This window comes from Equus caballus, chromosome 25 (genome assembly GCF_041296265.1).
Source record: "Equus caballus isolate H_3958 breed thoroughbred chromosome 25, TB-T2T, whole genome shotgun sequence".
Classification (NCBI taxonomy): domain Eukaryota; kingdom Metazoa; phylum Chordata; class Mammalia; order Perissodactyla; family Equidae; genus Equus; species Equus caballus.
In genome coordinates, this window is record NC_091708.1 from 10,064,011 (window position 1) to 10,077,517 (window position 13,507).

General features: G+C 43.1%; 1 protein-coding gene across 1 annotated transcript; it reads right to left on the reverse strand.

The window, feature by feature from the left end:
• Positions 1–4,603: 4,603 nt before the first annotated feature.
• Positions 4,604–8,517, reverse strand: LOC100066986 (calicin). The gene has a single exon (XM_001497133.5). The coding sequence runs from the start codon at positions 6,448–6,450 to the stop codon at positions 4,678–4,680; it is 1,773 nt and encodes a 590-aa protein (XP_001497183.1). The 5' UTR covers positions 6,451–8,517; the 3' UTR covers positions 4,604–4,677.
• Positions 8,518–13,507: the final 4,990 nt, after the last annotated feature.

Sequence of the window (13,507 nt, forward strand, 5' to 3'; positions counted from 1 at the left end):
CAATTATAGTTCTATACAGAGTACTAGCAATGTATGATTAGAAACTAAAATTTCAAAAATATCATTTACAATATCTCCATTTGATAACTTTACAAATAAAACCCTGAGTGAATATATAGCAAATAGAATCCAGTAATATTTTAAAGGAATTATATAATTACTTAATCTAATAATTATGCAAAAACATATAGTATTTTAAATTAAAAAAAATACACAACACGTCATAACCAAGTTAGGTTTATCCCAGGAACAGACGGAGGGTTTTACATTGACAAATTAATAATGGGGACTTGTCCTATTAATAGATTAAAGGAGAAAACATGCTACTTTCAGTAGATGCAGAACATTCAATATCTATCACGATAAAAAACTCTTAGCAAACGTGGAAAAGAGGAAATCTCTGCAAAGAAAAAAAACAAGTAATTGTTTATACATGATCTAATTGTGTATGGAAAGTATGGACATGTCTACAAGTAAGTTATTAGAAAGTTCTTTACATATTCCGAACCCAACTCCTTTGCCAGGTAGGTGATTCTCAAACATTTTCTTCAATTTGTGGCTTGTCCTTTCATCCTCTTAACAGTTTCTTTCCCAAAGGAAAAGATTTTCATTTTGATGAGATCTAATTTGTCAATTTTTTAATGGATCATACTTTTGGTGTCATATCTAAGAAATCTTTGCTTAACCTCAGATTACAAAGATTTTCTCCATGTTTTCTTCTAAAGTTTTGTAGTTTCACATTTTACATTTAGAGCTGTGATTCATTTTGCCTAGAGAGAAGATATTTACATGGACAACTGATAACGGGCTCACAACCAGAATATCTGAAGATCTACAATTTACTAAATACAAATTCAACATATAGAAATCAGCTATATTTCTATAGACTAAGTATAAAAGGACGAAATGAAATTTTTAAAAATACAAATATGTATATATGTGTATTTATATGTACATATAATGTATGTACTATATATACCCACACACAGACACATAATTCTAAAATGTCAAGTTCCTAGGAATAAATCTAACCAAAGTTGTGTGGGTCTTCTACAGTGTAAAGTATAAAACTTTAAGAGAAATTAAAGAAGACTCCCCAAAATGGAGAGATATACCATGTCCATGAATTTTAAAAATTGACATTGTAACTCAATGAAATTTCCCTAAATTGGTCTATAAATTCAGTACAATCACAACCAAAATCCCAACAGGTTCTTGGTAGATCTTGACAAGCTAATTCTAATCTGTGTAGGAGATGATCAAGCTATGGTATTGGCACAGCTCAGACAAATAGACAATGGAGTGAGAGAGCCCATGAACACACCCACTCGTGTATGGACATGTGATTTACAACACAGGTGGCACTGCAGAGAAGGGGGAAAATTGGTGCTGGGTCAATTACATATCCATCTGGGAAATTCGTGACCTCTGAGTAGAGAAAGATTTCTTCAAGTATCAATAAGCAGTAACCAAAAATGAAAAGACAAATCAGACTAAGTAGATTAAAATATATGAGTGAAAAGGCAAGCCACAGAGTGGGAGAAAATATTTTCCACATGTGTAACTGAAAAAGATATTTTCCACATGAACACCTCCAGAATGTATTAAGAATTCCAACAAGCAAATAAGAGAGGACAGTCAACCAAATAGAAACAAGAAACAAATGTTTCCCAAAAGAGGAAATCCAAAAGGCCTATAAACATGAAAAGGTCTTAACTAATTATCAGTCAAGAGAATGCAAATGAAAATCACATTGAGTACTATTCACGTCTGATTGGCTATAATTAAAAAGTTGGACAATACTAAGTATTGGCAAGCATGTAGAGCAACAGGACTTCCTGTACACTGCTGATGGCAATGTGAATTGGCACAATCGCTTTGCAAGAGTCTGGCATTATCTAGCAATGAAGACAGCAATTCCACTCCTAGGTATGTGCCCTGGATAAACTTGAGTACACCTGCACCAAGATACATTCACAAGAGCAGCATTGTTTGACACTGCCCAAACTGGAAACAACCCAGATGTCCATCAACAGGAGACTAGATAAATAAAATGATGGATTCCTGTGACACAACACTATACAGAAGAGGAATGGAAGGAAAAGAAAGAATGCTGAGCAAAGGACAAAGAGTACAGTGTCGTCAGGAGACACTTGGGGGGCATGGTGGGAACAGAAGCCAGGCTGAGTGGGTTAGAGACTGATCTGGAGCCAGAGAGCACAGACAACATTCAGGAAGCTCAGCTGAGGAAAGAGATGGGCAGATGGCAAGAGGCAGACCTCAGAGCTGAGGAGGGTTTGCTTTCAGGATAGGGCAAACTTGAGAATATGTGTGGGATGAAGAGAAGAATCGGGAAGGGGATGTGGAGAGAGAGGGAACCAAGGAGGCTGAGAAGTTGTGAGGGGACACAATGAAGACACAGCGGAGGCACGAGCTTTGAATCGCGGAAGGACACCTCTTCCTCCGAGGTGCTCAACAGCAGCAGCTCTGGGGAGAGTTTTGGTGGACATGGGACTGTTTGTGGAGCTCAGGTCATCTGACTCTATTTCTCTCGAGCTCTGGTGCCAGAATGAGAGGTAAGTGGCCAAGAAAGAAGACAGGGGAAGAGCGGGGCCCCAGGACCCCAGAGAGGGCTGGAAAATCAGCTGTGGGGAGTGGCCTCTGGAGTCAGAGAGAAGGGACTCAGTGGTCAGCTAAGCCTGGTGGGGTGGGGAAGGGGCAGCTGGGCTTAGCTGCATTGATCCGTAAGACCCTGCTCTTCCAGCTGGAGGACGGTAGAGAGGTGAGCAGAGGAGGGGGCTGCCCAGGGTTGGAGAAGTGAGAAATGTGGGAGAAGTTCCAGGGTAGAGAGGGTCAGCTGTGAAGTCCAAGGTCCTGGCCTGGAAGGAGGAAAGTAAGGCCTGGGCAGAGGGTAGGCTTTGAAGAGAGAGGCCAGCCAAGAGAGAGGTCAAGAAGATGATGCTGAGCAGGTGGAGGAGGGCGGAGTGAGGAAAGGAAGGAGATGGAGCAGATTTGAACCATGGGGATATGTACAGTATACGGCATTGTCTGATAAGAGCCACTAGCCTCCTGGGGCCTTGTGCCTGTGGCTAGTCCAAACTGAGCTGTGCTCTAAGTGTAAAACACACACTGGATTCCAAATACTTAGTATGAAAAAAAGAACATTAGATATCGTATTAATAAATGTTTACATTGAATACTTATTTAAATGATAATATTTTCGATATATTGAGTTAAAATTAAAATTAATTTCACATGTTTCTTTTTACCTTTTTACTGTGGCTACTAGAAATATTTAAATTACTCATGTGGTTTGCATAACACTCCCGTTGCAGGGCACTGGCACAGATACGCCCTCCCAGGGACATGGATTGTCTCTATCATGCCTGTGGCCCCAGCACCTGGAACAGGGCCCTGCACAGAGAGACCTCAGTGATGGTGTGTGTGTGAAGTGGTCATTGGAGGAGAAAGTAAATTCATGGATGAATGAGAGACGGGATGAATGAGGATTCTACAGCTGTTGCAGGACACGGTCAGTTCCTTCTAAATTGCTGAGGATTATGTCTGAGTACACACATGACGGAAAGGGAAACAGAGGGAGTTAGAACTGAGGAAAGCTCACTGAGGCTTTGAGGGAGGGGATCTCAAAGAGCATTTGATGGGACCTCACTTAATATAAGGACCCAAGAGCCTGGACCCTTGCCTCACCCATTTTTTTCTTTCTAAAAAAGTACTCCTGTAGCCCTTTAATATATGCCAGGGACTGTCCTTGGCATTTTGCATGTATTAACTCATTTAAACTTCATGTCACCCTGTGAGGTAGGCACTCTTATTGTCCCTCTTTGACAGATAAGGAACCTAAGGCACAGAGATGGTAAGTAACTCACCCAGGATGACCCAGTAAGTGGTGTAACTGGTATTTGATCAGGCCATCTGTCCCCAGCGTCTATACCCTAACTACTACACCACCCTGTCTCTCTCATCCTGTCATCTCGCCTCATCCCCAAGCTGCTCTCCAATAGAGACACAGGTTTCTTTTCTCTCCCTTGATGACCTCTCGATCACCTCCAGTCCCTCAGACTCACATTCCTGGAGAAAGTTCTCCATGAAACTTGCTCTCTGGAAACAAGTGTTAAGTAACCCCCAAGTGCCTCACAAATGAGTCACAAACACATCACAGCTGCGTGGTCGAATACAACAGCCAAGTCACCCTGCCTCCCCCATTCCCTCTGCCTCATCCCCGAGCCTGGCCCACACCGCCTTCTCCCTTCCCAGCCAGGAGGCTCCTCTCCCAGACCTGGCCTTGGCCCACCTGCCTTCCCGGGCAGACTCGAGGGAAGTGAGTGTTGGAGGAGCCTGAGGCCTCACAGCTCTAAGCAACTGCTTCACCTGTCAGTCTAGCACATGCTGCCAGGTGACTGCAGGGGACAGATCAGGGGGTTTCCAGACACCACCCTGGCCAGTGCCCGGGAGATGCCTCAGTCCCCTCCACCAGGAACTCCATTCCACCTCAGCTTGGATCCCTCCAGTGAGAGCAGCCCTAGCCCAGGATCTCCCCTTCAGGGCCAAACACAGACAGGAACACTAAGAAGGAACCCACAGGCCATCTTCCTCTCTTTCTTTCTCATTAAATTGTGAATAATAATGCATCTAATTATTCTCCCAACTAAAAGTGGTTTAATTCCTTTGAAGAATCTTGCAAGGTAGCTTGGCTAGGCAGCAAGTGGGACAGTCCAGTGCCTCTGGTGGGGGGGCCAGGGTCTTCCACTCGCCTGTCTTTGGGTCCAGCAAGTAGGCGTTTGGATTGATGGTGTAGTCCCTTTTCTGAACATCAGTGGCTGTGGTGACACCCCCACATACAAACACCCTGCCATCTCCGATGGAGCATATAGCATGGGACACATCCAGGGGGCAGCTGTTGGGCAAGAGAGGCAGTAACGTGCTCATCTTGTTGGCCTTTGTCTTCTGCAGGTTGATTTCCATGCTCTGCCTGTGGCTGTGCATGCAGAGGATGTTGTCCTGATTGAAAGAGAGCAGGGGCCGGTGGTTGAACTCAATGGGGAAGGTGATACTCTGGACAACCTCCCCAGTGATGGTGTCAAAGCAGTCCACCACTCCAACTCGGGAGATATAGCCCTTCACCAAGCACCGCCCAGTGACAATGTACAGGTTCTGGTCACCCCTGGTGATCACGGCTGTGCCATCCATAGGGATGCTCATCTTCCCTGCCAGGCACCAGACCTCTTTCCATTCATCATAACAATAGATGTTAGAGACATACTGCCTTGGGGCAATGCTCCCACCCACTGAGTACACTGTCCCCCTACAGGTCACCATGGTGTGGAAGACAAGACCAAGTGGCAGGTCAGGCAACTTGGTCCAGGAATTATCATCCATGTCATACCGCCAAGACATCTTCAGCCCTGAAATCCGGTCTGTGGTGCCACCAGAGATGTAGATGTAGCGACCAGTAGAGGTGGCACTAAGTGCTGCTGCTCGATAGGGCATCTCTGAGAGCTTCAACCACAGGTTCTCCTGGATGACATAGGCAAACACTCCATCGTTGAACTGGCCCTGGGCCTTTTGGCCACCAAGGATGACCACCGAATCAAGCAGGGCCCCTTTCCGCTGGTAGCTCAGCAGGCTGGATGGCCTGTCCTGCTGTCGTTCCACAAGGACACTCTCAATCAGGGATGTGTGGCCTGAGCTGTTCTCCATGTCCATCAACTTGTTGCTGGCAAACATCAGTGTCTTGTTGGAGACGGCATTGAGATTGATGTAAGAGAAGAACTTCTTGAAATACTTCTCCCGCTCATCCTTCCGGAAGTACACCCAATGTAGGAGTGCACTGAGAGCCTGGTCCTCATTGAGCACATGCAAGTTTTCATCTTGAAGCAGACGGCCAAAGATGACAGGTGGACAGCACATGAAGTCCTCAGGCATGGAGCCCTCAGGACTGGCCCAGTAGTGGAAGTTGTCGCGGATGCCAGAGTACGCCAAGTCTGATACCTCTTTGAGCCCAAACATCTCGGCCAAGATGAGGTAACGCAGGCAGTTGGCATGGCGGATGGACTTAATCAGAACATCATTACAGTGGTTTCGAAGGCGTGGTGTGTTGAAATACTGGGCCCCACGAAGGAGTTCCTCCACATTCTGCTCCGAGATCACCACCTTGCCGCTGTAGAAGTAGTCCAGGAGCTGGTCCACCGTGGCCGGACTCAGGTAGTTGGGATCAAGGGTGATAAAGAGCTCATTGGTGCTCTTCACATCATTTCTGGAGATGAGGCTTTTCACTGCTGGAGAGATAGCAGCCAGCACGTTGCGATGTGCAAAGAAGACATGGTTGTCCACAGTCAGGGCCACGTCCCAGTACTCTTTGCGTTTCCTCTGTTCATTGAGCTTCTGCAGCAGGAAGCTGTCGTAGTTTTTCTCGGTGAATTCCAATTCCATGATGTTTCTTGTTAGCTGAGGCAGAAGGTCAGCAGCAGGTACTGGAGAAAAGATTCTCTCAGGCCACTGGGATTCAGATTCATGGTCATTTGCAGAGCAGTTGATGGGGGAGGAGTAGAGGATGGGAGAGAGGATGATGTCATAGAGTCGATGAGGTCATCACAATGCAGGTCCCCCTGAGGCCTTCCTCAGAGGCTCAGGGTCTTTCTCCCCTCTGAAGGCTCCAACCTGCCAAGGCCAGGTACCCTATCAGGACTTGGGCCCAGGGCCCAGATCTCAGGAGGAAACTCAGAGATGGGTTATGACTCCTGGGACCTTCAAAGCTCAGTCCAAGGCTGCTTCTGGAATATCAGAGCCAGTTGGGTAGGTGGTGGTGCAAGGAGGGATAAGGGAGGCTGGGGGAAGGAAAGAGATTATTAGATCATCCAGAAGAATCGTCTCAGTGTACAGGAGGGAAACTGAGGCCCAGACGAGAGAAGGGACTTGCCCAAGATCACACAGCCAGTTGGAAATAGAAAGTAGAGCAGGGCCTGGAACCCAAGCCTTCTGGAACTTAGTACTCTTTCCACCCTTCCCGGAAGCTCCTCACTACTCAGCTTTCCCCAGTCTCTGATTCTCAGGCAAGGAAATAGCTTTCTCTGCCAAGGTTCTGGCCATCAGAGAAGAAAGCCTCCGTCCTTTGGCTTCTGACCTTTGTGGCCACAGAGACCACTCTTCTTTAAAACAGAGGGAGAGGTGGGGACCACTCCATGGAGCAGGGATGCCAGAGTCAGCATCCAGAGAGTGGGGATGGGAGGGCCTCTAAAGCCCTGATTACGTCAGTTCCTAGGCAAACCGGGACGTCCTCTGAATATTTCCAAGGCTCTAGTTGTAAAAGGTTGGGGGCTGCGGTGGGTCAGCTCTCCCCATCAAGTGTGGACTTGGACACATTGCCCAGACTCTCTAAACCTCAGTTTCCTCAGGTGTGAGATAGCTTCATAGGTTGTTAAGAGTGTACATGAGAAAAGACTAGAGAGGGTTAGCACAGAGTTTGGCTCACAGCAAATGTTCAATAAACGCTAGGTGCCATATTGTTGTTAGTGCCCTTGAGTGGATTCGGACTCCTAAAGACCCTGTGGACAGCAGAGCGGAGCCCTGCCTGGTCTTTCTGTGCCATCCTCTCACCTTCTGCTGCATCAGACAATGCTCTGCTGCTGTTCACAGGGTTTTCATGGCCAATTTTTTCGGAAGTGGGTGACTAGGTCCTTCTTCCTAGTCTGTCTTAGTCTGGAAGCTCCGCTGAAACCTGTCCACCATGGGTGACTCTGCTGGTATTTGAAATCCCAGTGGCGTAGCTTTCAGCATCACAGCATCATGCAGATGCCACAGTATGACAACTGACAGATGGGTGGTGGAGTTCCCTGAGTGGGGAACAAACCCAGGCTGCAGTGATGAGAGCACCAAATCTTAACCAGTAGACCACCAGGCTGTCTATAATAGCTCTATTGAAGTATAATTCACATACCATAAAATTCACCCCTTTAAAGCATACAATTCAGTGGCTTTTAGTATATTCATAGTTGTGCAACCATCACCACAATCTAAATTTAGAATATTTTCATTACCTCAAAGAGAAACCCTGTGCTGATTAGTGTAGTGGTCACTCCCAATTCCCCTACCTCACAGCCTATGGCAACCAGTAATCTACTTTCTGTTTCTATGGATTTGACTATTCTGGACATTTCCTGTAAATGGAGTCATACAATATGTAGCCTTTGGGGTCTAGCCTTTTTCCCTCAGCATAATGTTTTCAAGATTCCTCATGTTGAGCCAACCCTGAGGGCCTAGCAGTTAAAGTTCCGCACACTCTGCTTTGGCGGCCCAGGTTTGCTTCCTTGGCACAGAACCACACCACTCATCTGTCAGTAGCCATGCTGTGGCAGTGGCTCACATAGAAGAACCAGAAGAACTTACAACTATACAGAACCATGTACTACGGCTTTGAGGGGGAAAAAGAAGGAAAAAGGAGGAAGATTGGCCACAGATGTCAGCTCAGGGTGAATCTTCCCCTGCAAAAAAAATAAAATAAAATAAGATTCATCATGTTGTAGCATGTGTCAGTACTTCATTCCATTTTACAGCTGAATAATATTCTGTTGTATGGATATATCACATTTTATTTATCCATTTATCAGTTAATGGGCATCTGGGTTGTTTCTACTTCTTGACTACTATGAATAAGGCTGCTGTGAGCATTGTGGACAAATTTTTGTGTGGACTTATGTTTTCAGTTCTCTTGCGGATATACCCAGAAGTGGAACTGCTGAGTCATTTAACATTTTGAGGGACTGACAAACTGCTTACCATTTTATGATCCCACTAGCGATGTATGAGGGTTCTAATTTATCCACATTCTCTCCAACATTTGTTATTATCTGTCATTTTTATTTTAGCCATATGAAGTGGTATCTCATTGTGGTTTTGATTTGCTTTTCCCTAAGGACTAATGATGTTGAGCATTTTTTCATGTGCTTATTGGCCATTTATACATCTCTTTTGGAGAAATATCTATTCGGATCCCTTGCCCATTTTTTTTTTTTATTAATGTTATGATAGGTTACAACTTTGTGAGATTTCAGTTGTACATTTTTGTTAGTCATGTTGTGGGTACACCACTTCCCCCTTTGTGCCCTCTCCCCACCCCCCTCTTTTCCCTGGTAACCACCGATCAGATCTCCTTGTCAATATATTAACTTCCACCTATGAGTGGAGTCATATAGAGTTCATCTTTCTCTGACTGGCTTATTTCGCTTAACATAATACCCTCGAGGTCCATCCACATTGCTGCGAATGGGCCAATTTTGTCTTTTTTTATGGCTGAGTAGTATTCCATTGTGTATATATACCATATCTTCTTTATCCAATCATCAGTTTCTGGGCATGTAGGTTGGTTCCACGTCTTGGCTATTGTAAATAATGCTGCGATGAACATAGGTGTGCAAGGGACTCTTGGGATTTCTGATTTCAGGTTCTTAGGATAGATACCCAGTAATGGGATGGCTGGGTCATAGGGTATTTCTATTTTTAACTTTTTGAGAAATCTCCATACTGTTTTCCATAGTGGCTGTACCAGTTTGCATTCCCACCAACAGTGTATGAGGGTTCCTTTTTCTCCACAACCTCTCCAACATTTGTCGCTCTCAGTTTTGGATGTTTTTGCCAGTCTAACGGGTGTAAGGTGATATCTTAGTGTAGTTTTGATTTGCATTTCCCTGATGATTAGCGATGATGAACATCTTTTCATGTGTCTGTTGGCCATATTCATATCTTCTTTTGAGAAATGTCTGTTCATGTCCTCTGCCCATTTTTTGATCGGGTTGTTTGTTTTTTTGTTGTTAAGCCGTGTGAGTTCTTTGTATATTATGGAGATTAACCCTTTGTCGGATAAGTGGCTTGTAAATATTTTTTCCCAATTAGTGAGCTGTTTTTTTGTTTCAATGCTGTTTTCCCTTGCCTTAAAGAAGCTCTTTAGTCTGATGAAGTCCCACTTGTTTATTCTTTCTATTGTTTCCCTCAACTGAGGAGTTACAGTGTCCAAAAAGATTCTTTTGAAACTGATGTCAAAGAGTGTACTGCCTATATTCTCTTCCAGAAGACTTATTGTTTCAGGCCTAATCTTTAGGTCTTTGATCCATTTTGAGTTTATTTTGGTGTGTGGTGAAAAAGAATGGTCAATTTTCAATCTTTTGCATGTGGCTGTCCAGTTTTCCCAGCACCATTTGTTGAAGAGACTTTCTTTTCCCTATTGTAGGCCCTCTGCTCCTTTGTCGAAGATTAGCTGGCCATAGATGTGTGGTTTTATCTCTGGGCTTTCAATTCTGTTCCATTGATCTGTGGACCTGTTTTTGTACCAGTACCATGCTGTTTTGATCACTGTAGCTTTGTAGTATGTTTTGAAATCGGGGATTGTGATTCCTCCGGCTTTGTTTTTCTTACTCAGGATTGCTTTAGCAATTCGCGGTCTTTTGTTGCCCCATATGAATTTTAGGATTCTTTGTTCAATTTCTGTGAAGAATGTTCTTGGGATTCTGATTGGGATAGCATTGAATCTGTAGATTGCTTTAGGTAGTATGGACATTTTAACTATGTTTATTCTTCCAATCCATGTGCATGGAATGCCTTTCCATCTCTTTATGTCATCGTCAATTTCTTTCAAGAAAGTCTTGTAGTTTTCATTGTATAGATCCTTCACTTCCTTGGTTAAGTTTATCCCAAGGTACTTTATTCTTTTCGTTGCGATTGTGAATGGGATTGAGTTCTTGAGTTCTTTTTCTGTTAGTTCATTGTTAGCGTATAGAAATGCTACTGATTTATGTATGTTGATTTTATACCCTGCTACTTTGCTGTAGTTGTTGATTATTTCTAATAGTTTTTCTATGGATTCTTTGGGGTTTTCTATATATAAGATCATGTCGTCTGCAAACAGCGAGAGTTTTACTTCTTCGTTGCCTATTTGGATTCCTTTTATTTCTTTTTCCTGCCGAATTGCTCTGGCCAACACCTCCAGTACTATGTTGAATAGGAGTGGTGAAAGTGGGCACCCTTGTCTTGTTCCTGTCCTCAGAGGGATGACTTTCAGTTTTTGTCCGTTGAGTATGATGTTGGCTGTGGGTTTGTCATATATGGCCTTTATTATGTTGAGGTACTTTCCTTCTATACCCATTTTGTTGAGGGTTTTTATCATAAATGGGTGTTGGATCTTGTCAAATGCTTTCTCTGAATCTATTGAGATGATCATGTGGTTTTTGTTTTTCATTTTGTTGATGTAGTGTATCACGTTGATTGACTTGCGGATGTTGAACCATCCCTGTGTCCCTGGTATAAATCCCACTAGATCATGGTGTATAATCTTTTTGATGTATTGCTGTATTCGGTTTGCCAAAATTTTGTTGAGGATTTTTGCATCTATGTTCATCAGTGATATCGGCCTGTAGTTCTCCTTCTTTGTGTTGTCCTTGTCAGGTTTGGGGATCAGAGTGATGTTGGCCTCATAGAATGTGTTAGGGAGTACTCCATCTTCCTCAATTTTCTGGAATAGTTTGAGAAGAATAGGTATTAAGTCTTCTTTGAATGTTTGGTAGAATTCTCCAGAGAAGCCATCTGGTCCTGGACTCTTATTTTTGGGGAGGTTTTTGATTACCATTTCTATTTCCTTACTTGTGATTGGCCTATTCAGATTCTCCATTTCTTCCTGATTCAGTTTGGGGAGATTGTAGGAGTCTAGGAATTTGTCCATTTCTTCCAGGTTGTTCAATTTGTTGGCATATAGTTTTTCATAGTATTCTCTTATGATCCCTTGTATTTCATTGGTATCTGTTGTGATTTCTCCTCTCTCATTCCTAATTTTATTTATTTGCGATTTCTCTCTTCTTTTCTTGGTGAGTCTGGCTAAAGGTTTGTCGATTTTGTTAATTTTTTCGAAGAACCAACTCTTTGTTTCATTGATCCTTTCTATTGTCTTTTTTGTTTCAATATCGTTTATTTATGCCCTTATTTTTATTATTTCCCTCCTTCTACTGACTCTGGGCTTTGTTTGTTCTTCTTTTTCTAGTTCTGTTAGGTGTCGTTTGAGGTTGCTTATGTGAGCTTTTTCTTGTTTAGTGAGGTGAGCCTGTATTGCGATGAATTTCCCTCTTAGGACTGCTTTTGCTGCATCCCAAATGATTTGGTATGTCGTGTTCTCATTTTCATTTGTCTCCAGATAATATTTGATTTCTTCTTTAATTTCTTCAATGATCCATTGTTTGTTGAGAAGCGTGTTGTTTAGTCTCCACATTTTTGCACCTTTCTCTGCTTTTTTCTTGTAGTTGATTTCTAGTTTCATAGCATTATGATCAGAAAAGATGCTTGATGTTATTTCAACTCTCTTGTATTTATTGATGTTTGCTTTGTTTCCCAAAATATGGTCAATCCTTGAGAATGTTCCATGTGCACTTGAGAAGAATGTGTAACCTGCTGTTTTTGGATGAAGTGTTCTATATATATCTATTAAGTCCATCTGGTCTAATTTTTCATTTAATTCTATTATTTCCTTGTTGATTTTCTGTCTGGATGATCTATCCATTGGTGTTAATGGGGTGTTGAGGTCCCCTACTATTATTGTATTGTTGTTGATGTCTTCTTTTAGTTCTATTAAGAGTTGCTTTACAAATTTTGGTGCTCCTGTGTTGGGTGCGTATATATTTATAAGTGTTATGTCTTCTTGGTGGAGAGTCCCTTTTATCACTATATACTCTCCCTCTTTGTTGTTCTTTATCTGTTTTGCTTTGAAGTCTACCTTGTCTGATATTAGTATAGCGACACCTGCTTTCTTTTGTTCATTATTAGCTTGGAGTATTGTTCTCCATCCCTTCACTCTGAGTCTGTGTTTGTCTTTGGGGCTGAGGTGTGTTTCCTGGAGGCAGCATATTGTTGGGTCTTGTTCTTTGATCCATCGTGCCACTCTGTGTCTTTTGATTGGGGAGTTCAATCCATTTACATTTAGAGTGATTATTGAGACGCGGGGGCCTACCACTACCATTTTGTGTCTTGTTTTCCGGTTTTCTTCAGTTTCCTTTGTTTCTCGTCCCATGGTTTAATCTGTTCTGATGTAGAGCTGCTACTCTCTGTTGTTGTCCTTCTACTTATCTCCTCTGCTCTTGGTTTTGTAGCCCCTTTTCTTTTTTTTGATTTTTCAGGAATGAGGGTTTTCCTGAGGATTTCCTGAAGAGGAGGTTTTGTGGCAATGAACTCCCTTAATTTTTGTTTATCTGGGAAAGTTTTTATTTCTCCATCGTATTTGAAGGATATTTTCGCTGGGTAGAGAATTCTCGGCTGTAGGTTTTTGTCCTGTAGATTTTTGAATATATCATTCCACTCTCTTCTAGCCTGTAAAGTTTCTGCTGAGAAATCTGCTGATAGCCGGATGGGGGTTCCTTTGTAGGTTAGTTTCTTTTGCCTGGCTGTCCTTAGTATTTTCTCCTTGTCGTTGACTTTTGCTAGCTTCACTACTATATGCCGTGGGGTTGGTCTTCTTGCA